Source organism: Semicossyphus pulcher, unplaced genomic scaffold, assembly GCF_022749685.1.
Source record: "Semicossyphus pulcher isolate SPU_LCO1_2020_fin unplaced genomic scaffold, fSemPul1.0.p SCAF_1, whole genome shotgun sequence".
In the NCBI taxonomy this organism is placed as follows: Eukaryota; Metazoa; Chordata; class Actinopteri; order Labriformes; family Labridae; genus Semicossyphus; species Semicossyphus pulcher.
In genome coordinates, this window is record NW_027211603.1 from 25361249 (window position 1) to 25386601 (window position 25353).

The window sequence follows — 25353 nt, forward strand, 5'->3', positions numbered from 1 at the left end:
ATTAAACAGATTAAAAAAGGCCTGGTGGGGCTGTGCTAAAACACAAGTCTTTATAAAATATCCAGTGTGTAACAGAGAAAGAGAGGGGCAAGAGAGTCAAATAAACACGCCAGTGTGGTTGGATTCTTTTCCACTTTTATTGAAAGGAACTGTGTTTCTTCCAGTTATCTAAAAAAAAAAAGAAAGAGTAGCTTGATTCCACGTTGCCTTCACTGGAACATCACAAGGCCAAAACTGAGCTGTGTGTCAAGATCATAGGTTGAATTAAAAATTTTGTACAGTATAATGGTCAGTCTTTAAAAATAAAAACTGTTAACAAAAAAACACGAGAACACTCAGGTGTGCGTACTGTATGCATGTTGGTGTGTGTTGTGTCTTCTGTACAGAGATAAAGTGATGTATAATCTGTCAGACGCACTCAGACGTGTGAACATGTACCCCATAGGACCTGTTAAGATTACATTCTTGTAGGGTTCAGTATGTGTTTGAGTTTATCGAATCCTCTTCTGTTGGCGTGCGCGGTAGATGTCGTGTATGGGTGGAGCCACAGCTCCTTTGTCGTCCTCCTCGTCGGAGTCTGCGTTAGGCCTCTTCAGTGACTTGGCAACAGCATGGTTCTCCATGGACCCATTGCCCTCCCCTCCTGCGTCTGGCTGTCTACCAGTGATCAGCTCTACAGCAGCATCGACAGCTGCAGAGAGAGAGAATATATCAGAAACATGTCAAACAGAGAGAGAGATAATAAATAATAAATACAAACGGTCTGGGTTCATTTAAAGTGCAACTTACTCTCAGGAAGCGTGCATCTCCTTAAAGTTTCCATGAGCTCATCCACTTGAACAAAGGGACCCTGCAGCAAGACACAAACAGACTCTTTCCATTCTAGTAGGAAAAAAATACCCCGCTGCTTTCATCTTTTATTCATTTCCAGCAAATATTAGCGTGATAGTAATAAGCTGCTGCTACTCACAGTGAAGCACGTAGGCGGAGGGAGCAGCTTCATCAGGACGACAGCAGCCGGGGGGACTGGGAAAACTCCGCCAGGGACAGGGTGTAGACCTGGAGCTGTGAGGAGGAACACAAGAGGCTACATCATACATGGTCTCTAATAAAGGTTTTCAATACATGTAAGATTGATGCTCCAGTGCCAACTATTGATTAAGATGTTCTTAAAGGGCCAGTTCACCAATTTTCAACCTCAGTCCTATCATGCTATTATGTGGAGCTAATGCCATTATGGTAGGAAAAAAATGCAATTTCCCTCTGTGCCTTTGGAGGACGCTATCTGCTTCTCCAATGGACCCTGAAAAACCTCCGCCAGATGACTCGTTTAAACTACACTTCCTCAATCTAGCACGCCCACCTCCGATGTCATGTCTCGTTCAAAATCGTCAGGTTTGAAATGTAGACTGCAGACCTGAAGATTTTTTAGACGACCCACCGGTATATTCTCGTTGTATTTCGGATTCTGTACCGCTCTGAGCCATTGCCTGCAGCGAAACGGTAGTATTTCACTCCAGCGTCTCTCACTGGGCCGTTCCTTTCAGAGAGAGGGGTGCAATGCATGCTGGGTGTGGTAGGAATGTAGAATGGGCGAAACTACAAGCTGTTTGTACAACTTTCTCCACAGCTATGGTGCCAATTTCAGATATTATTGCTTCTATCGATTACAGAGAACACCAGCTTTGACTGGCAGTGGCTTTTTCCAGGGGCGAACTTCTCCTTTAAACCTTCACTGATTTATTTACAACATGTAGTGGAACACAATTACTACGTACCGGCGAGGTGACGTGGCTGGAAAGGGATCATCTGGTGGGTGTCAGGTTTGGGGTACTCAGGTTTACGGTCTGCTTCATCCTTGAGCGTGGGGGCAGAAGGAGCCACCACAGCCTCTGGTAGCATCGTAGCAAATTTGGCACGAGACACATCCTGCAGAACACACACAGCAGAGACCGTTTACATGAAAAGCCTAAACTGTAGAACTGCTTTGGCAGCAAGAGGTGTCAGTTTATGTTAGCTTTAAAGGGCAAAACACACACCTTGTATCCCAGGGCCTTGAGTTCACTCGAAGAGCAGGGATACAGATCCATGAACTTGTATCTATCTACGAGCAGGGCTGTCTCTTTGCCCTCATACTCGTCTTTGAAGGCTGTGAAACGCCTGCGCTCCACTTTCAGAATACTGGCCAGGTCGCCTATGTTGCTCTCAAAAGCCAAGAACCGAGCCCAGATCTCCCTGAAGAGGGAAGGACAGGAAAATCATCAAACACGTTGACACACGTTTACATCACTTACATGCATGCAAATAGCTTATTCAAAACGTGACATTACCCTGACTTCTCTGGTGACAAGCTTCCTGAGGTGAGGACACGTTCAAACAGAACCCGAGTGTTGTTATCCTCTGAAGACAGGAAGCAAAGAGGGACAGAAAAAAGCGTTACATAAGAAGCTTCATTACAATAAGAGAAGAGAAATCTATCAGTTTCTAACAGCTTGAAATGGGACGTTATCAACATCGACTCATTCTGCAAATTAAGCTCATAATGGCACCAAAAAGACTTCTATTAAATTCATGGATCAGCAGTAAGAACATATCCGCATTTTGTGCACTGGGTCTGTTTTAATCATACACAACCTACCGTTAAGGTGAGAGAGGTAATCAATGTATGCCAGTATGTACTCTGGAATGTCTCCATATTTCTTCAAACCAAGCTCAAAAATCTTGAAGGCCACCGATTTATCCTGTAGGGAAAAAAATGAAAGAGTTTATAAAGAAATAAAGGCACGGTAAGAATGATTGTGGTCACACATCAAAGACGTGATTGCGTGTGCTGACCTTGCTGCAGTAGTACTCCATCAGTGCTGCCGTCACGTACACATGGTGACGTGTGCGCAGATCCTCTCTGGCCTTTTTGAAGATGGTGCGGCCTGATTTGATTCCCTCCGCCCTCCTGGCAAACTTCATGTACTGAATGTAGACCAGCGTGGGGTCGATGTCCTCGATGGCCAGCAGTTTGTTATAGATGCTGTGGACTTTCTCGTACTTCATGCGACTCTGTGAGAAGTATTCCCATAAGTCACCATCTCTCCTGCTGCCCTGATTTTAATCAGTGTTCAGTAAACAGCCAGACACTCACCTCTTCGTAGTCGGCAAAGGAGAAGTACAGAAGCATGTTTTTCTTCAGAAGAGTCCCGATGGCACGTTCATAGATGTTCGCTGCCTCGTCACTAAACAGCTTAGAATTATTCATATCCTGAGAGCAACAACAAAAGATTTTAAAGAATTATAAGACTCCTCTGACAAACTCCCACCAGGTTTTAACAATCCGAGTCTGAAGCGGGGGTTTATCTCTTACCCCTTTCTCTGCCAGCAGTTTGCTGGACTGCTCCAGGTACTGTGCTGCCTCGTACCACACGTCAGGATGGTGACCCAGCACCAGCAGGCACTGCTCATAGGCAAACATCACTGCAACACAGAGACAACACTCATTTAAAGGGGACATATTTTAGATATGCAATCATTGTTCTATTATTCTAATGTGTTTTTGAATCACTTTGGTAAAGTTGTTTTGTTTTTAAAATTGTATACATATTTTAATTTAATCTTTTTCGTAGCCTCTCCTTCCTCCTGAAACCAACAAGCCAAAGGTCAGACCTTATCCACGACTGGCTGACTGTAGCCCCTTCCCCACGTGGGATCGCACATGTGCCGCACTGCACTGTAACTGCAAAGCTTTAGAGCACACGGCTGCTCTAGGATCAGTTATTCGGCCTAACATGCACGAGCCAGAATCGCCAGGAGGTGTCAGAATTGAAGTTGAAATCTTGACAACGATTTGACTACAAGCTAGTGCAAGAAGGCAGCCTGAGGTGAATGATGGTAAAGCAAGGTTCTACATAGAAACCTGCAGCTGTTCTGAACGGCCCATTTCAGAGGCGACCTTTTTAAACATGTAACTCTGGAAAAACACAGAATTATGCAGTTTTCACTTTTTCACTGTGAACAATAAACACCCAAAAATGTGGAACACATGCAAATTATGAGAAAATCCATTAAAAAGACCAACTTTGATAATCCCAATATAGGCAATCTGTTTGATAGAGCTCATAGATATAAACATAACACATGGACAACATAATAATAAAAAAAATAAATAATAATAATAATTAAATTAAAGCAAACACTGCAGCAATTGACGACAATTCATAAAATACAGAGTCAGTATAGCTAAACCCAGAGTAAGGAGAAAAGTGAAAACCTACTTCCTCTAGTGGCGGCACTATTTCACAGCACCATACTGTACAGAATATCCTGACCACAGATAGTCACCTCTCTTTGTGATGAGCGTCTGGTCTTCTGTGCGCAGCGGGTTGCTCTTTTCCCACTGGATGTACTTCTTCCACATTTCCACCTGCTGGGCTTCCTGCGGGGAGTTCTGGGGCGGCACTGAGGGTGCGTTCCTGTCCAACCCCTTCATCACAGTCTCATACTCCTGAATCACATAAAGCACGCAACAATCTGGGTGAGTTTACAGAGACTGTGTGACTTTTTGACATATAGCACAGGGACTCAAAACCGGTCAGTGCATGTGTGACACTCTGTTCAATGTCTCACCTTTGCTACTCTCCTGGCGTTCATGTAGTCCCTACTTCGATCCTCAATCATCTTTTTGGCCAAGTGCACGTTGATTCCCTGTTCAGGAAAAACACAACTCAGTCCAGCACTCAAAAAGTTCAAACTTTATAAGTGCAACACTTATTGGTCACTTACTTCCTCATATTTGCTGTAATCTCTCCAGAGCTGCTCGATGTTGATCATGGGGTTCACACAGCCTCTCTGGTACACCCTCCGTACTGCAGTGATCCGTTGGTTCTCTGCGTACGAGCCCACGGCCTCACTGATGGAGCACGAGACAAAAAACAGTCAACATCTAAGAGAACGCCGACACAGTTTATAAAGACTTGTTATATTGTAAAGAAAACACTCACACTCCTTTGAGGAAGTTGATGTAGTCCACCCAAATCTGGAAGAAGAAGAAGAAGACAGCCGTTAGGTGACAGTAGATATTAGAAACTCACACACTGGTACAAACAGATAGTTCTGTACCTGATAAGACATGATTTCCATGCCAATTTTATCCAGGGCAAAGTCATACGCCTGGGCCATCTTCTCTCTGAGGGTAAGAAAATATAAACATGAAGTAGAATGTAGATTTTGGTGCAACAGTATGCAAACAATGTAAATGCTGTAAATGCACTATGCAGCATGTTCTTACTTGTAGCTTGGCAGCTTTCCTTTGGTCTCTCGAACATATGAGAGGTAGCATTTCCACAGGTCGATGTGCAACACTTTCATTAGGCATCTCTGAAACAGCTACAGGTGCAACAAACACAACATCAACTATTGAGCCATGGACACACATCCTATATACTGTTTATGTCCTACACTAGCACCCATCTTCAGTTTGTCACTGGTTTGGTCTAACCATTGTACTTCAGCCCATGTGCCATATACTGTATGCGATGGAGTTCAGGTTCTACTCGGTAGCTGTGCAGAGCACTTCGGTTATGCTGCTTCATTGAACAGGCCTCAGATGTGGCCTACATTTCAGCAAGCTCCTCCAAACTCATTAATACACCAGGGTTTGAAGCCTGTTTGAGGAATTGAAACGTCTCAGTGTGAGAGATGTGAGGAATTTATATTCAGGCAAAAACTGTACAGGAAAGAATTTGTTTTAGAAGTGGAAACTCAGTGGGGGAAAAAACCTAATCATTTCAAATAGTAAATCATCAAAGTAAAATGTATCTTACAACTAAAATTTAAATTTTGTATAAAAAATGTATAACCATCGAGTGGTTAATCAATAAATACTACATTTTTAACTATATAATAAAGCCTTGGAAGTCACTTTGAGGGCTCTCCATTTTCTCCCATTCGAATACTTTCTGTGCTCGTTAGGACCCAAAATGATTACATCTTTCACAATTACTGTAGATGCCTTGTAAAACAAGGCAGATTTAATGTAGACTCAGATAGTGAATGCATATTCTAGTGGAAGCCAATTAAGGCAATCCTTCTTGGGTATCAAATTAACACTATAGTCAGGTTTCGTGAGTGTGATGGACACTTACCTTTTCTACTTTGTCATAGTTTTTAGCCTTGATCTGAAAATAAGAGTGTAAATGCAACGTTAATTCAAAGGTCTCTCGTACTTTTAAGGAAACATGCATTCATGCAAATATGACCACTCACACACACACACACACACACACACGCACGCACACACAGGACCCTCAAGATCAACAAAGTGAAATTCACACAAGAATGACAGATAACGTTTAAAGAAGGGGTTTATTTTCTGTGTAGATTGCACTACATAACCCAGAAAACCAACAGTGACCATGTTTTACAGAAAGAAACATCCTGAGAGAAAAAGCAGAATGCAGAATTTAAGTACTAACTTTAATAAAAAAAAATACTCATGAATGCTCAGAATGGGACAAACACAGTACTTTACAATAAATAAAATCCCTCCCATTCACAGCCTTGGGTGAGCGTGTCCGCTTGGAAAACACTGCTGCAGCAACGAGTCTCATATTGTCTATTGTTAATAGTCTCACAGCACCCTCCAGCACAGACAGGAGAGGGTGTTGTTACTGTGGTATGAGCACACTGGGCCTTTCCCATTGTGAGTACATGCACAGGCTGTTCAAAATACAAAAGCAGAATTAAACTAGCCTGGAAGTGACGTGAAGTTATAGTTACATGGCAGGTAAATGACCCCGGGGTACTCAGAGTGCACAGAGCACTGCAGTGGGGTGACTGTCCACAGGGCTTCATTAAGTCAAACATTATTGCTTTGCAAGTGCAAACATGCCTGCACAATGAAAAAAAAAGATTTGCATGATATTCATTTCATGTTAAAGACTGAACTGGAACCTGTCAGACCGGTTCAGAGATCTTCTGTAACTTAATCTAAACACACATTTATCTGGCGGCGTCCTGTTGGTTAAAAATGCATTACATATACTAAGACTGCCTCTCTCTAACCCAAAGTCTTCTCAACTGTCCACTGTTGAGCAAAAGCCCTAACACAGCACAAATCATTCATCTGTATCTGCATTAGTATGTACAAATGGCACATGCATGTAAAATGACACCAATAACAATTTGAGATGAGAGGCAAATTTTGTTAATTTATGCAATTAACAAAGAAAGCATTGCAATTCAGTGTCCCAAAGTGTTGCAAGCATTTCATACTAAATTAATCTCACTAGAATGAAAAGATGCTTTCAATGTTTGTATGACCTCTAAGCTGCAGTCCTACAAAAGAAAACCGAAAGCTGGATCTTTTTTGAAACGATGCAGTAAATGCAAACTGCAGTTTAGACTGCCTCTAGGGTCCCTTACCAAAGACAGGCTGACCTACCTAACTTGCTTGTTTCAGATTCTGTAACAGCACACCTGACACACTAAGCTTCACCTTCATTAAAAAACAGACACAAAGCAACTGTGAATCTAAAATAGGAAGAGAAACAAGAGGTGTGCTACAGCTGATTAAAGTGTTTATTTTCAGTTAATCCACATGCAGATATCATGTAATGTCTCAGAGATGCAATTTGGCAAATGCAATATTGTGTTTCCATACTCTGAACTACATCAGCTCTGTAAAGAGCACGAGTTAGACTGCAATAGTGGGGAAGTATGGGTGCAGACATTTCTAAATGCTCCTCCTGGAAGGAAACATTACTACACTTCTCCTGGCTGCTTTGAGTCATAAGTACCGGGTTACATAACCTCCTCATAAGAACTGCCGCACAATGCCAGAACTCTGCTAGAGTTCACTGCCAGAATAAATCTGCAACACGCCCATATGATCCACCCTGTTCACATCGTTTAGTAGAAGAACAGGATGTTGGCATAAAAATATAAACTCAATAACTATGAAAACGCCTTATGTGAGGGGATGCAAGAGGAAGATAAGGGAAAGGTTAATGTCAGAAACAGATTAGTGAAACAAAATTATCATTAGGGGGAAAAATCAGGACAAAGACTACATTTAGAAGAAACTGCACATTCAAATGTAGTTCTTTAAAAACATGGCATAAAAACAATGATTGTTGTTTTTAGATGGGGTACCATGATCCATGTTCTTATGTTTAACACCCAGTGAACTGACTTCACTGAGCAAAATTAATATCTACTCTGCAGCTGTGAAGCTCTGCAGTATGTCTACAGTCTGGCTGTGCAAACATGCTCTACCAATGATATCACTGCAATAAGAAGCAATAGGACTGTCACATTTCTAAAGGAAGTTGGCCTCAGCATGCTATTCTCACTGCATGTACAATTGTCGCTGCAGATTTTATGCGGGCCTAATCAACAACAAACTCGAGCAGTGTCAGACATGTGCTGACAGCCTACACTCAGGGGCACATTTTCTCACATTCCTCTGGCAGTTTCTGTGTGTGAAATAATCCTGATTGAGCTGGGCTCTCTCAGAGGCTTTGAAAAGACTTGCTATGATCTGCCTAGTGTGCAACCTTTACAAATGAGGTAGTGTGCAAAATCTCAAAGAGACCAGTCTCTCACACAAGCATGAGGATACACTATAATCTTTGGTGGAAATGTTTTTTTTATTTCATGGCAAAAAAAGGGCAAAATATGGACAATGACACATCGTTCTTTTGGGGGCTATGGTGGTTTCAGAGATAAGGGGGAGGGGGGGGGGGGGGGGTAAGAGCTGATCAACATACTTACCAAATAAGGAGGTGGTGTACTACTATGACATGCAAATGAGTTGCAAGCTATTAAAACATACTGCCCACACATGACCCTGATTAAAGCTGTAACAATAGAACTACACTGTCTGCAGCCAGATTCAAAGAAATACATTAAATAAAAGCAAAAAATTATGCAAATTAGATGTCGGGTAAACAGACAGCTCTATGCAAATATGGCAAACAGGTGTCTTCGGTTGGGTTGTAGACTGAACTGAGGTTTAGTAAGCAAACGTGAGGGCTAAAAAAAATCTAAGTTATAGATATTAGTTTAAGCTAAGCCATACATTGACATTAAATAAGCATTTTTACCCTATTTGTGGTAAAGCTATGACCTCATCCTTCCTACTTACTTCCTGCTTTAGTTTCTATCATCAAAAGCAGTCAGATTATTTCTAAACAGAAACCAAACAACACTAATGGTCTACATTTTTATATGTATTTAAATTTATTATAACTGTCGAGGGACACAACACATATTTTGCTAAAAAAAAAAAGATCAGGGTAATCATGAGGTGCAATCCAAAAAATAAATCTGTGCCACCTTTCAGAAAAAAATACTTTGCTTTAACACAAATATGGCTTTAGTGACATTAGTTTGTTTTAATCACCTTAAAATACTCCCTACTCTCTGATCCTCTGCACATTTGTTTCCACTAAGGGAACATCCCCACTAGTTGAGTAATCTGCTCTACTCTGGCATTTTTTGGCTGGCTGTCATCTTTGTAAGAGTGGGAAATATGTTAAGTGTGGAGACACTGATGCTTTACTGGCACAAGTACAGTAAGTGCCATCTGTAGGCTAGCATAAATTATTTAAGGCCTGTTCCTGTGAAGCCTAGTGTGGACATATATTTATTTTAATTAAATCTGACTACTGGCGTTTTCTTGTACTGGTTAATCTAAGTGGGAAAAGACTGGGAGTGGGGGTATGGGGAATAAGAGTGGGCAGGGGTAGCGACTCCACAACAACAAACAACCACTACAACCTCAACATACAACATTCAGTTCACGGCATAGAGGTGATCCTTTTACAGAACTACAAACTGTACTAAAAACTAGTGACTGAATTCTGATGATTGGATATATTGTGCAACTCTATGCAGGCAATGTGTTTAACACCATTTGCAGAGGTGGGGGCATCTCAAAATGCACTTCACCAGGGTTGGAGAAATGATTATGTGCAGTGAAAATGAATCAGTCTATCAGTAGCTGGTTGCGTAAAAGCAAAGCTTGTTGATGGCAGCAGGGCAAATGGATGACTGGCCATATATTTGGGGGTATGGGGGGAAGTGTCTAAAGGAAGGAATGGGGCCACACAACAAATATATTTGATTATAAAATTACCCGAAAGAAATGACACAGGAGGCAATAAATTGACACGACAAGTGAATAAAAGGCTAATGCACTCCAATACCATTAAAATAGTTTTAATACTGTTGCAGACCAAACATGCAACAAATGCACTTTACCCCATTTAAATAGGACGCAGAGAATATGAATATTTTTTTTAATCCTCGGAACAAAAGAAGATTTTTCTGAAAAAGAAATGGTTAGAGCTAATTTCCCTTTTGTTGGAGTTTAAAGGCACAATTCTTAATGAGTCCGGCCAGAGCCTGACAATTCAAAGTATTTTACATTGTCCCACTTATATGTTGATCCCAAGTCCTTCAATAATGTAGAATTTTCTTTGGCAGGTAGAAACTTTCACACTTTTTACCTTTGATTATAAATGTGTCAAACATGGTAAGTAGGCCTTGTAAGTCAAAAAAAGAATTGTGACTTTAAACGTATTTGAAGTAAGAGACATTTTGCTTGTGTGAAAATCACATTGTTGATCATGTTAGAAAAACCCCAGCCATGCACACATAAGAAAAGAAAAAGTATTAACCTCTGCTTCAATGAACAGTTTCCAGAATCTGCCAGAACTTGGGAACTGCGTGACAAGTCGTTCATATGTCTTCCTTGCTTTATCTATGGGTTGGTTCTAAAGAAGAAGAATGCATTTACATTCAAAACTATTTAACATATAAAGGAGCAGTCATGTGGGGGAAAATGAGTAAATGCTTTGTATCTTAACAATCTATAACCAATAACTCCCCTCTCCCCCCACCCGTAATCCCAATTTGCTTAACCCCAGGAATGCAACTCTGTGTCACTAAACCTGTGCTTCTCGAATCAGAATGCTCCATGCGTCAAGGTCATATGGGTTTTCTTCCAACTTCTTCTCTGCCTTCTTCACCTTCTCAGGAATATACTCTGCTGCAGCCTGCAAGACAACACAAAGACAAGAGACCAATGAGTTATACTGTTAAACCTAGTACACACCGTGCAGTGTGAAGCATCGTAGGGCATATGGATGCAAAGCTCAGACACAACGCTAACACCGAGTTTATCGTGGTGGGAATAGTCAAGTATAGATTAAATATGCCCTTGTAGTGTGTGGTGGTACTTTAGCAGCAGCATTGCGGCTTAAATGTTGTAAAAGGGAAATCAACTTAAAGCTACAGACAATGGCACAACCTAGCTAGCTAGATTTAAACTTAAAAACTAGGATCATGAACGTGGTCTAATTTGACGTAATGTTAATTATGTATTTATAACAATTTAACACAAGGGCCATGCTTAGTTCGCTTAACACGTTAATGTTGTAAAACTAAGCAACGGCGATGCTAACGGCACAGTTAGCCTGTTAGCATGGCGTACAACAGGCTCAACTAACAGCTTTTCGACAAAGCATACGCTTCGACATTGTACATTACTAAGTTATAATGTTGTATACACGGTAACATCACAATTCATATACTGCAATCGAGTTTAATCTAAGTGCTAATCTCATCGAAGAACAACAAACAAGCTGATGTATGCGAGCGTCTGAGTAAGTGTTAGCTGCATGTAGCTACCTGGTCGGCTGCTCCCTCGGCGGACATGGCTGGAAGAGTAATGCAGGTTATAGCAGTCAAGTGTTTTATCAGTTAGATTAACGTTTAAATAAAAACGCGTAGGAAAATTCTAAAACGAGTAAGTATTCGACATAGCTTCGAGGATCGATCACATTGCCCTCATACAAGTAGCTGCTCAATGGCTGGCCAGTACCTCAAAATGGCGTGAAATTCGACTTCCGCTCCGCCAAAAGCCACAGCAATAACATTTCCTGCGCGAATCCTTCAAAATAAAACAACAGTGTTCATTACACTAATCTAACTAAAATAAAGTGTGCGCGATGACTGCGCAGATTATACTTCGCCGTATAATACAACACATCCTCCCACAATGTATTAGGGTCAGAGAGTGTAACTGTAATGTAATGTAATCAAGTTGCGTAATATAAATCAACGGATTAATCATTTTTGGTTGGCTCACGACGTGTTTTTTTGTGGTTGTTGTTTAATATTAAGAGAGCCAATGGTATATATTTACTGTGTTCAGATTCTCACTGCCGTATGTTCATCTTATTTATTACCAAAACTAAAAGCTAAATAATAGCCTACAATAAGCGAATAATAAACGTACTTTGTAAAGATAAGCAAATAATTCTTTACTGTAGTGTGTTTATGCAGGACAAGCACGTGCATTCAGGTGATTCACATACTGCTGCAAATCAAGTTTTTAATTTTGGCCTGAAGGCGGCTTCTCGCGGTTTGACAAATATAGGCCTTTTTATTTTTACAGTCCAACAACTCCTACAACCTCCACGAGGTTGATCTCATGAACACATGGCCTCTTTCTGAGTAGAGCGCTATTTTGTTACGGTGAACGAACAAAAACAAATCTATATATATGAACAGGCGATATCACAATAAAGGCTCGTTTCACACAATACTGCACAATGCTTATAACTTGCTTGGCAGTAGGGGGAGACAAATGATAGCCACAGAGAGCGCGCGCGCTTGCGTGTAAATGGTCAACGGCCCAAAACAGACCAGAGCAAAGGAACACAGAGCAATTACGTGCTCACAAGTGAACAAATGTCTTTTTTCTTCTCCTACAAAGAAGAACGGTGATGATGTACGATTACTGTTAGGATTGTACAGTTATAGTGCAGTGACACTACTCTAACAAAACGGAGTTTAGATGGAACAAACAACCCAGGAGAAAAAACAAAAGTTTTTAGCTAAATTTGTATTGCCATGCCATGATTTGGCAGTTGTATGACGTGACATTGTTGTACTTTTGTGGGACAGTGAATTGTATGTCTTCCATGTCACTGTATTAAAACCTACGTCTGTCTAAATTTCTGGTGGTGAGCCATGCATAGCTGACATGGGCGAGACTGGGAGGGACAACATACGGTATCCCTGCTCTCCAGGAAGCACTCCTATGTCTCAAATGAGGAGCTAAAGAAGTTTATAGGGGGCTGTACCTGTGGGCTTCTGCTTCCTCTATTACCACCACAGCTGTGTTTACCAATGACGCACCAGTGTAGACAAGAGGTGTTCACACCTGTTTTCCAGCTGACCAGGCCTTGTTGTTTGTCATCTGTAATTGGGGTGGCCACTGGTGAAGAATGAGGAAAGACAAATACCTTTTGGTGGATTAAGTTACAGCTGGTCTTCTCAGACACTCAGAGCTTATGAGCAGCTTACTTTGTCAGCTGGGGGCCTCCTGACTGTCTGAGCAGTAGATGTGAGCTTGTGCTCCCCCACTAATTTCCTTAAGACCACTTTGTTGTTCACACTAAAAAGACAACAAGGACGGAGAGGAAAGAAATAACTATTCATTATTATTATTATTATCATCAATATTATTATAATTACATTGTTACATTGTAATTTAATATGTATAGCACATCATATGTAAAGCAAATGGAAGACACAGATCATTGTAGTCAACCTTCAATACAAATTGTACAATTTTGAAATAGGAATGATTTTCTTTCTTTCTATTTTTTTTTTTTTTTTTTTTTTTAGAAAAATACATTTGCAGGGGAAAAATAGCAAATGCTAAACAAAGTAGATGAATGCTGAGCAAATAAGAATAACAACCTCAATGTGTATACACAAAATATACACTGTAACCAATATGTTGACAGTCAATGCATGATTACTACTTATCTTTTGTTTTTTTCTAACAAGGATTTTCTCAAAATTAGATCCATTGTATTTTATTGTATTGTACTGAACTGCACTGTGCTGCATTACATTTCATTGTATTGTATTGTCTTCGAACTGAATATGCCTCTGAATCCTGAATCATTGTGAGCGTAGCTGCTCGGTGATCGATTACTCTGGTCTGGCCAATGCCGTCAGTTCACAAACATTCGCTTGCAGTTGCTAGAGAAAAGGGACATGTTATAGGCTGGCAGGGCCGCGGAACAGCACGTACGGACGGGGTAACGGACACCCTTTCAGAGATGGGCTACTTTGCCCAAAGAGGAAGGAGACGCATTTGAACTGTTTAACTACAGCCTGGGCTCGGTGTGGTGTTTCTGGACGCTCTTATGCAGGACTTATTTAATGTTTAAAAATGTGGGAGATGGTGTCGTTACCGAGCGCGAGCTCTCCCTTCCTGTCGTCTAGGACAAGATGGCAGCAATGCAGGCGAACTGTACATGGTGTGGATTTATAAGTCCATAACATGTTCAGAGAAGCCCTGGATTATACTTATAGTGACTCTATGTGAAGGTAAGTTATTGTGAGAAGAATGTCAATGGTAATATATGTTCAGTTTAACATTTGAAACGATACTTTATATGTGACGTAATGCAAAGTCATAATAACTTAGCAACAAACTTAGCTCTCGAGCTTCTGGCTGTATATGGTTTGAACATTTGCTTCGCACGTAACGGGCACCGTCAGCACTTTACGTTGATATATTTGCTCGTGGTGAATTCTTTTTGTTATCCTAACAAATAACGATGACGTTGGCGGTAATTATAAACATGGGTGAGGACACTCTGTAGTGTTTGTCTATTCTGTGTTGTTGATTAAACATGTTGCTTGGATCACTAACACAACGTTAGTAGATTATTCCCCAATCAACCCACCCTATATGGTTAATATGGACCGAAGAACTTAACTTGTCAGTGCTTTATTACTTCCTCAACAACTAGCTTTGTAATTAACCGAGCAAAAATTAGAAGATAATGTTATGCTCGACGATAATCATTGTCTATAACACCTCAATAGTATTTGGATGTAGAGAATTATACACGCCGTAATCAACCCACTCCAAATATCTACAAATGTTGCCAGCTGCAGTTATAACGTTATTTGAGGGGCCTCGGCTGCTCTTTTATGTGTTTATCGTGGCGTTCACGTGCTCTTCGGATGCTCGGAGTTTCCAGTATGAGAAGTCGTTCGTCTGACTTCACTTTAAATTCTAATGTGGAAACAACAGGGACACAATTAAAATAATATATTTATATATATATTTGTATTGTTTAATTGTTTAGAACAGAAGTAGGCAACTGCCTGGGCAACAAGTAATGATAACAAACTTATACCGTATTAACATCGACAAATAAGTCAAAAAGTCAATTTGCAATCTTCAAATTACAGTATGGTTGACCATTATCGAACCTTTGTTTTTGTATGCCATTTTTTCCAAAAGTATCCGATTTTTTCCCCGACTTGATGGGGCCTTCGTGAATTTTTTTTCCAGTCGGAATCTATTTTATTTTTAATTTCGGTTTTTCTGACACCACTTGCAGGGTAATATCTAGCTGGCCTCTTTCAGGTTGGAAAACTTAGTCATGGTCAATGTTTTAATGTCCGTAGATTTTCTCAACCGTTTTTGGTTATTTTGGACAGAAGTTGCTGCAACAAGTTACACCACAACTTGTATTTTTAAACCAACGCAGCTAAAATAATACCCCCTTTCCTTCACCTGCCATATCATCCCTTCCAGCTTAGCAGATATAAACACACAGTGACAGACAAGAGGAGTAATAATCCAAAGTTGGACTTAACGTCAAGTTAATCATACTATAGGTGGCTGTAATAATCAACTTTGTTTCCTTCCACAATGTAGGTGTTGGTTTTGTGTTAAAGAGAAGGTATAGGGTTAATAGTTAAGCTACGATATAAGGGTTTCAACATCACCACCACCCTTCGGAAAAACAAAAGTATCTTATATAATTGTGGGTAACATTGTTTGTACTACCAGCTGTTTATGTGGCAGGGAGAAAACCATCACTCAGTGGTCCTGTTCCCACTGAAACTCATCTTTTTTTGTAAAATGGTGAAACTGGAAAATTGAAGACACACTGTGGCATTTATACTTAAAAGTTCATGTACTTTCCCTGCCTTTGTGTGCGTCATCTATGATTGAAGTACTTCTTCTGTTGCCATGGGCGAAACTAAGAAATGACATATTCTTGGTACTTGTTTTTCTTTTCTATGCTAAGCTGAACAACAACAGTAGTACTGAGGACATTAAAGGGAAGTTTTGGCAGATTTGTCTTCTGTTGCAGACGTGGCTGTTTGTAGTTACTGTTCCTTATTCAGGATCAAAGGTCAGGGCTGCTTTGAGTTTTTTTTTATTGTCAGAAACACTACTTTAACTATGGATTCTACAAATGAGGCTAAGGTTAAGCTGAGGTTTACATAGATCCGGTCCAAGTTATATAATATTTTAAGTATCTGTTCTTATGAGAAGAGATTAGCTGGTATTAAAGTTTCACAAGCGACTGTCTCTAAAACATTTATGGTACTGTGAGTACACCATGCGTACAGTGCAGCACTGTACTGCTGGGTTTGTGTAATTCCCCATTGTTTAGGTACTCCTGTCCGCTGTACATGTGTCACATTCCTGATCTTATCAGTTGCAAGGCCAGATAAGCAAGGTTGTGGGTGATAATGATACCAGTGATGCAAGGAGAAAGCACATTGTGGCCAGTAAATAGTAAACAGTGTTTTCCCCAACAGCATTAGCATTTAATGGTGGTTTTTAACGGGGGTGTGGCGGCAGTTGGACTCTGGAACGAATGTGTTGTCATGTGACGTCATGCCACACTGATCTGCTATACTTAGGGCAGCTGTTTATCCTTATTACATCGTGGCCAACATAAAGACTATTTTTCAAGTGATGTCATCTTCAAGTGGGTGCACAGACTCAAAGCGGTAAACAAAACAGAATGAGGCAGAGTTTATGAGGACAGGACCATGACAAGAAGATGTTGTGCAGTAACTCGCATGACTCACAAAAGTGATGGGTGGAAAATATCCAATATCCCAAGGAGTAAACATCTCATCCAGCACACAGTATACTACATAATTACTTTTCTGCATCCAGTGATCTGGTCAGAGCCTTGGATTTTAATAACACGCTGGATGCTTTTGTCCTGAAACTGGTGAGGGTAAATATCAGGTTTAAAGTAAAACAGCTCAGCCTGCTGCTGTGTTCATGTCTGGTTTAATGAGGAGTGTAACAGCTTGTGTGGCTCCATGATCAGTGCTTTGCTGATCGATAAAAGTGCTTGTTGGGACGTGTTGTATTTCAGAGTGTGACGCTTGATGGCTGCTGTTTTTACATGATAGAGGTGAGAAAGGTGGTTGCTTGGATTGCAAACATGATTACTTTGATATTTCTTTCGGAGCTTTGAGTGCATTTAATAAAAAGCACATAATGGAGTGATGTCAATATGGGCCTTATACACGTTCTTTTGAGGCATTCGTGTAAGATAACTTCATAATTAAGCAAAGGTTACAACACAGATGCTTATTCTTTATTAAGTGAAATCATATCATGAAGTTTTACTCTTCTTGTAGTCCTTGTAAGCAGTACTCACTTTTGCTTCAACCTAATATTCAACTGCACAGTGTCTTATCTGAATACAGGAGGCAATTGAACAAGGAGAATGCTTCTAAATGATAGTCATAAGTTCACAGTCCAAATACCATGTGGTCACATGCCGGAGAAAATAAAGGGCCTTTTTATCTAACAGAACATTATTTTCATGAGACACACGTGTGCAGTGAGGTTGTTGGACTGTGAGTGAAGACAGCAAGCCCTGCTTAATGCTCTAGGGATAGCAGCAGAATGAAGATTTCCACATCAATTCATATTTTTTTGCAGCGAGGCAATCGCAATTTAAAAAAAAAAAAAAAAATGCTGGTACAGTATTCAGTTGCATTTCTTTGCATTAGCAGGAAAACAAAATAATTCTGCTTAGCAAATTCTGACAAAAATGTTGTACCTGCACTGCAAAAAGTATTTCGCATATCCTGAACTAGCCTTAAGATGCTATGTAGACTATGACTTATAAAGTTAGCCAAAAATATGGCTGGAGAAGCACTGCAAAACATTAATGCTTTGCTACACAAGAGCTAAACAGAACCTCGCACAATGTGTCAGTTCTCAGATGAAGAAACCATGAGTCTTATTTACCAGAATTCACATTTTGGTTGGATCATATAGGTTATAAAAGAACTTATCAGGCTTGTGTATGTGTGATTGTTATTCTGTGCTTGAGTAGCATAATAAGTTTATAAGGTGCATGTTTTTAAAAATGCATTTATTGGGACTTCTGCATTTTTTTTATATTGTTGTCTGTAGAGCTACCTAACAGAATGCATGATGCAAGGTGATGATATCACCCAAGCTGGTTTCATGATCATGTGGCCTGTGACAAACGTGTGAATGCTTTATGCGTCTGTTTTGATATTCTGCAGGAATGGCCAACATTTATAGCTCACATGTTCCAGAGTCTAAGCCGCACCGATCACAGCAACACTGTTTTAGATTTAGCTGTGAAGTCAAACCACATGGCCAGGAATAGTTCCTGCAGCTGCGGACTGGCTTGAATCAAGCAAGGGTGTATGTGTACAGCACACCAGCCTGGTTTAGGGACCCATTGCCACATATCTATGACTATTACTGAAGGACATATTCATTTGGAAGAAGGAGTGATGTGAAGTGTCATCGCAGCTGCTTCTGTTGAGCTAGATGGAAAGAGTGTTTGTTTTTTCTCCACAACATGGCGTGACTGTCATCACCTGTTCACATTCTCACTTATGACCATTGCGTCTGTCACTTGGTACCATTTGTTCATTGTGAACAGGTGTCTAGTGTTTATTTTCTTCACGATTTAAGTTTGAGTTGGCTAGGGTCATAAGTTCCATGGTGAGCAATTACTTAGCAGCTCAAGGCTGCTGGAGAGGTTCTATAGCTTTGAAGGTAATATGATGCTGCGGGAGGAGCCTCATGGCTGACCAAGGGAGTGTATGGCTTCAGGTGGTAATAATAGCAGCAGCTGCCATCCCTTTTGCCTTTGAACAAAGGCTCTCTACTTCTCTTACTTGGGTCAGTGTTCTCCTGACCATTTAGTGATTGCGTTTGTGTGGCCAGGGAAATTAACTGATGCCCAAGTTACGTTTGTTTTAAATTGGATTTGGGTGTTATATAACACTAAGCTGGTATTCAAATGTTGACATCTTGATTGCTTAGTTGGTGACCGTGTGCCAATCGAAGGCTTACTCCATCTAGGGCCTCTGGTAGCATAAAGCATGTTCTTCATCTCCAGAGCAGTAAATTAACATCTCCAGTCGCTGGCACTGACAGGAAACTCATTTTATAAATGTGTTATTTCATGTGGAAAATTACTACACATTTATACAACTTGGCTGATGTTTCCTTCTCTGCAAACAACTCCAAGCAGCAAGCACATACTTGAAAGTAGTGCAACACACTCATATTGTAGGGCTACAGTCCTGGTGTGAAGTAACGTTTTAAAATTGTGAATTGCATTGTTAATAAACCCTGGTAGGTGAAGAGGAGCACTTATTTTAATTTTTCAACATAGTAAACGTTTACAAGCCAATCCTCATCATTTGCATAGTTTGGAAAAAACAGAGGATGACGAAAGGTTGCTTTGAAACATGGATAAGACTGGTTAGTCTACAACTGTGAACTTGGCTGGGACATGATTGGCTACTAAGCTGACAGACAGACTCCGTCCCCAGACTGCGCTCTGTCTGCAGAGACTGCACTTGTAGTGTCTTGCAGTTGGCTTGGGTGTGTCCTATATACCTATGACCTTCTGGGTGCTGCCCTTACCTTTTAAGCTCTCAGCATGCTACTCGAGGAAACAGGTGGGACAAATATACAGCCTTCGCATGGGAAGTCCTTTGTACAAGAAGAAAGCAGGAACAGCAGCATGTGATGAAATTCTAAACTGTCTATTTCACCTTTCAACATAATGTGTGTTTCAATCAATTTCCCCTTGTTCTCTTTTTTAAAGGGTGGTGGTTTCTTTTGGTAGGAGGCAAAAGAGGGAATGATTTGGTTATCTTTCTTCAACAAGCGAATCACAAACACTGAGCCATGTGCAGTTGGCGCGACAGCAGACCATCATGTTTCAGATTTAGAGAGGCACATGATGGGTAATTGCAGCTGCTTATGAGTGCACGCGCATGTTTGCAGAGCCTGGTGTGAGAAGCATGTCCCTACCCCCCCTGTCCATTTTGTGAACAAGTTGAAGGCAGAATATCAGGTTTGTAGTAGCTCATCAATCAAAACAGCAGAAAGTGTGTAAATGCTAATACGGCGTACATTGCTATCTCAGCGTCTTGAAGCTGCCATTAAGGCGCACCAAAGTCAGAAATTCTCCAATCCTACACATAACGGTTGTAATGAAATAACAGCAGGGCTCTAAATTACAGGCAACACACCATACATTTAGGTGAGTTAGCGACTGGCCCAACAGCAATTAAGCGTATCTCTGCAAACACTGAGCGAGAGGAGGGGTACTATCTATGTCTGGGATAACGCATGAAGACAGACAAAGATAGGCATGGTATTCACTCACCATCCAGCCTGCATGTCTTTTGACTGTGGGAACCTTTGCTGGTGCATTTCTAACTGATAATTAAAATACGCTAAATTACAGTCGAGTCAACGCCGTCACAAATCCCCCGAGCTTTAGGTTTAGAATATAAGCATTCGAAATTGTGGCAGGCTTTCATTATAGACAGCCCGGACACTTATTTGTAGGTGTGCCGGTGTGGCCAATTTCAATCTCCCCATGGAGCACTTCCAATTTCTGTTTTCATTCACGACTAAAACGGTTGCCCTTTAAAGTCCTGCTTCGGATAATTTGATAAAATGTTTCTAACAGAGAAGATGGTAAACAGTGGCACCAAACAGTAACACAGGGTTTGATTGTGCAGAGAGCTGTCAAGGGAATTGGTTGACCTTATCTTGCTGCTCAGAATAGAGTCAAAGGGGTGGCTTACAGCGTTAGTGTTATCACAACACAAGTGTGTTTTCCATCAGGGATATTTATTTTAGGAGACTCTACGGGGGCACTTAGAGCCCAAAACCTCTCTCACTCGTCCGTCCTTTTTAGAAACAAATCTTTCTGAAAGAATTGGGGGAAATAGGGCTTAAAATGACTGTGCTGCAAACAAGACGAGCTTTTTTTGTATGCAGCACTCAGAACATTGGCTTTTCTAATTTGGTTGTATTGTAGATAAACATGGCTCTGTAAATGCACTTTTAATTAAGCTATGAAGACCTTTGGCTACCAGCTGCTTGTATCTCAGCAAATGTGCCCCTGATTGGAAGTAGGTCAAAGGCTCCGCTATGGCACACGGACGGGGTCTGATGAGGTCACTGTGCCAGTTTTCAATGTGGATTTTAAAGGTGGTGAGGATCGAGGAACTTGTGATTTCACCTCAGTGCTCTTTCTTTTTGTTACACATTATTGAGTTTTAGAAATTTCAGCAGGATGTAAATGTCTCAATGAGCATGATGAGCCTATCCTCCCTCAAACACACGCACACGCATGATGGGGGAAGAAGGAAAAATATAACCACATCTTAGGTAATTGGACACGTGGGCCTGATGATGTGACTTTATTTTTTCTCTCTTTGTCTGTCTCCTATCCACTCTCCCGCTCTATTGGTTGCCTAGAGACCCGCAGTAGGATGCAGTGAAATGGCAGGAAAAGGTCAGGCAAACCTTTGAGAAGTTAGTCATCCACTGTGTGGAGGTGTTGGTGGGATTGGATAGGGCAGAATGGCGAAGGTGTTCTCAAGCGCTCCACTACAACACGTTCTCTTGCCCTGATGCATTTGTTGTGTGCGGTTCGGGTGCTGGGGGTTCGGATGTAAATGGGGCCCTGCTACTTGTGATGTCATTTAGTAGGCGTAATTAAAACCACATAATGCATGTCGGTTGTTTTAGACTCGCAATAACTTAAACTCACAAACGACCTTTAGAAAGTAGAGACGGAAAAACACTCACCGTGGTTTGGTTTTTTAGTTGACTACATAAAGGGCATGTGTGTTCAGCATTTAAAATAAGTGAGTGTGCTACGCTTTCACAGCTCCTAAGCTTTGCACCATTTAATGTAACATGCTTAAGTGTTTTTTGGAGATCCAAACTAATTACCTGTTGTTTTTTCTCTTTGTCTGCAGGTATGGCCTCACAAGTCTTGGTCTACCCACCACACATTTATCAAACCCAGACAAGTGCCTTTAGCAGTGTGAAGAAACTCAAAGTTGAGCCCAGCAGCTGTGTGTACCATGAGAGGGCACACCCGTGGACTTATCTGAACAGCAGAACCCTTGGAATTGTGCACCCAACAAAACAAGCCCGCTCGTTTGTGAGCCGAGACTTGGCAGTGGGTGTGAAAGTGCGTGGAGGACAAGAGTACCCGGTGCAGACGGTGGTTGTGCGTGGCGTACAGAGACAACAGCCCGGTAAAAGAGGAGGAGGAGGAGGAAGAGGAGGAGGAGCAGCAGGCCCAGCAGGCCCAGCTGCGGCCCAGCAGCGACAGGACGCAGGGGTTGTCCACTCGCAGGGCAAGGAGCAGCAGCAGACAGACACAGCAAGTGGGGGCAGCAGTGGAGCAACAGGAGCAGGAGGAGGGGGAAGGGGAGAGGGCTGCTGTGGAGGAGGCGAGGAAGGTGGAGAGGAGGAGGAGGGTGACAGAGAAGAGAACTGTGGAGGTTTGAACTCAGCTGACAGCTCTCAGCGATGTGGGCTGAAACGTAAAAGTGAGGAGCTGGATAACCGAGGGAGCACCATGCAGATTGTGGAGGAACTGTCAATGTTGCCTGCCATGTTGCAAACGACGAATGTGGGGAACGCAGCCATGACCGCGCCTGTGGCCGTGGGGGCTGGAGGGGGTCCCGCCAAACAGGGTGTAGGGCCTGGGGGTGCAGCAGGAGGATCAGGAGGAGGGGATGGGGACTATCAGGTAGTACAGCATGAAGTCTTGTGTTCCATGAAGAATACTTATGAAGTGCTGGATTTCTTGGGACGAGGCACATTCGGCCAGGTCGTAAAGTGCTGGAAAAGGGGCACGGGCGAGGTGGTGGCAGTGAAGATCCTGAAGAACCACCCTTCATATGCACGGCAGGGTCAAATCGAAGTGGGCATCTTAGCTCGTCTGAGTGGGGAGAATGCAGATGAGCACAACCTGGTGCGGGCCTTTGAATGCTTCCAGCACCGCAGCCACACCTGTCTGGTGTTTGAGATGCTCGAGCAGAACCTGTACGATTTCCTGAAGCAGAATAAGTTCAGCCCGCTGCCCCTGAAAGTGATCAGACCTGTGCTGCAGCAAGTAGCCACAGCTCTGAAAAAGCTGAAAAGCATGGGTCTGATTCACGCAGACCTCAAGCCGGAGAACATAATGCTGGTGGACCCAGTGAGGCAGCCCTATAGGGTAAAGGTGATAGACTTTGGCTCAGCCAGTCACGTGTCCAAAGCAGTGTGCTCCACGTACCTCCAGTCTCGGTACTATAGGTGAGTACAAGATTTTTAACAAAACAGGTTTAAGTCCATTGCCTTTAAAAGAATGTCACTCTCTGTTTGTGTCCAAACCGACAGTCAGGTTTAGAAAATGTCCTTCCTCTAGCAACACAAGGAAATGTCTCCCATACTGCACAACATCCTGCCTATTTAGGAGCCACATACCACAGAGGCAGAAAAAATGTGACCCTGCAGTGTTTACTCGCAGAATGCAGGCTTACTGTTCACGTCCCCACTGCCTGGGAAAGAAAATACTGCACGACATTAATATAATGAGAAAAGTTAAAAAGTTAATTAAATATTTGGTGTTTGCATTCAGGGCATTGACCTCAAGAGAGGAAAGGATTTACAGACATTATGATAAAAAAAGCAAATATGGGAAAACCTACGATAAGACATAGTGTGAACAGTTAGACAAGTGGAGAAAGGTTTCAAAATAAAAGACTGAATTTCAATTCCATTTCAAACATAAGTACGACGTTGATGGCTCGAGGGTATGACATAGCTGTGTGTACAGTACATAATATTTACTTTAGAAGGACGCCTGTGTTTCCTGATGTGCTTGGATGTGCGCTAGGAAAACTGGCAGAACAAATTACATTTGGCATTATGTTATGAGTGCTTCGGTTTGATTAGGAAAAGAGGCCTGAAATGGTATCAGCTGTTGCATAAGAGACTGGAGTGACCCAGTTCACTGTGTTTGTACCCTACCCGGGTTTGCATAGAGACTGTGGGGTGATAAGAAGAGAACAGTGAGCCATTGCACGACAGTAATTTAATCTAGGTTTTGTATATAAGCATTATTTTGGCGTATGTTTATGTTTCAGTAAATACATGCTAAAAATGCACACAGTTGGTACAAATCTCAGGAAGTTGCGGAGGTGCTCCATCTTTTTATATAGTGTTATTGTCATTTCTTTCTATGGAATAAAACAATGACAATGACATTTCCATGATCTCGCACAGTTGAACTATTCAAGCTTGTTTGAGAAGTGACGCTTATTTCCACCCAGAGCTTAACATGCTTAATCCGATCTACTAAGATTTTGATCTCATCATGCCAATACATGCTTGGTGCACAAATAGTACGACTAATGGCTGTTAAATGAATTGAATTCAAACCTTGGCAGCTTGTACATTCAGCTGATTCATTCTGCCAATTCATGTCTTAAATGACTCATTAGCTAGGACATCATGATACCTTCCTTGGACCTCTCCCAGGCCACAGAATGAGCTGTGGCAGTCAATATATTGCGTAATAAACAGTAGGGCTGAACGATTTCGAAAAAATATCTAATTGCAATTATTTTGACTTATATTGTGATTTCAATATGATTTGCTATATTAAATTGAATGATCATTTTTACATAATTTTTCTCATTTTCATTGAAAAACATAATTTTGGTGTGTTTCGTGCAGGGATCTGTACCAAACACAGGTATTTGATACTTACGTCTGTGTATGATATGTAGGCCAGAACATCTCTGGAGCACAATATTTCAGTTAAAATGGTTTTTTGAAACACATTTAACCTTTTAATAAATATTGCGCCTCCTGCGGTTTCGATTAAATTTCGATTAATTGTTCAGTGCTAGTATACATACAGTTACATACTGACAGGACACCTGCTCTTTGCTGTCCTTCTATTGCCCTCTGATGTAAGCACTCAATAAAAATGCCACAAGAAAAGAGTCCTACACTAAGCTAGCGCATATTCAACTAAATCTAGCAACACTCACAATAGCACTTTTCCCACACCAGCTGCCTTCAGGCTTCCATGTGACGCAACTGTTCCTGTTTAACCACTGCACCTGTTTACGCTGGCCATGTAATCCATCATGCTTTACTTGCACTTTGCTCAGGCTGAACGTTCA

At 41.5% G+C, this 25353-nt stretch overlaps 2 protein-coding genes across 2 annotated transcripts in view; one reads left to right on the top strand and one right to left on the bottom strand.

Moving 5' to 3' along the window:
- Window positions 1-133: 133 nt before the first annotated feature.
- Window positions 134-11869, bottom strand: cstf3 (cleavage stimulation factor, 3' pre-RNA, subunit 3). Its single transcript, XM_069685634.1, has 20 exons — window positions 11683-11869; window positions 10944-11048; window positions 10671-10766; window positions 6132-6164; window positions 5276-5373; window positions 5107-5173; window positions 4989-5023; window positions 4771-4897; window positions 4615-4692; window positions 4330-4492; window positions 3356-3465; window positions 3137-3253; window positions 2836-3054; window positions 2639-2741; window positions 2331-2400; window positions 2040-2235; window positions 1779-1929; window positions 971-1065; window positions 790-850; window positions 134-691 (listed from the first exon to the last, which is right to left on the bottom strand). Exons 1-20 carry the CDS (start codon window positions 11707-11709, stop codon window positions 492-494), a joined length of 2151 nt encoding a protein of 716 aa, XP_069541735.1. The 5' UTR covers window positions 11710-11869; the 3' UTR covers window positions 134-491.
- Window positions 11870-14068: 2199 nt separating this feature from the next.
- hipk3b (homeodomain interacting protein kinase 3b) overlaps window positions 14069-25353 on the top strand; it is a 43177-nt gene continuing 31892 nt past the window's right edge. The window contains exons 1-2 of the mRNA XM_069658000.1: window positions 14069-14403; window positions 22141-23473. Coding sequence (XP_069514101.1) covers window positions 14331-14403; window positions 22141-23473 — 1406 coding nt within the window. The 5' untranslated portion in view covers window positions 14069-14330. The remainder of the gene's footprint in view (window positions 14404-22140; window positions 23474-25353) is intronic.

Excerpts from the sequence above, each read along its gene's own strand:
- cstf3 (XM_069685634.1), bottom strand. The coding sequence starts at position 11,709 with ATGTCCGCCGAGGGAGCAGCCGACCAG. Across the intron at positions 10,767-10,943 it reads TTCTGATTCGAGAAGCACAG|AACCAACCCATAGATAAAGC; the intron begins GTTTAGTGACAC and ends CTTCTTCTTTAG. Across the intron at positions 3,254-3,355 it reads AACTGCTGGCAGAGAAAGGG|GATATGAATAATTCTAAGCT; the intron begins GTAAGAGATAAA and ends TGTTGCTCTCAG.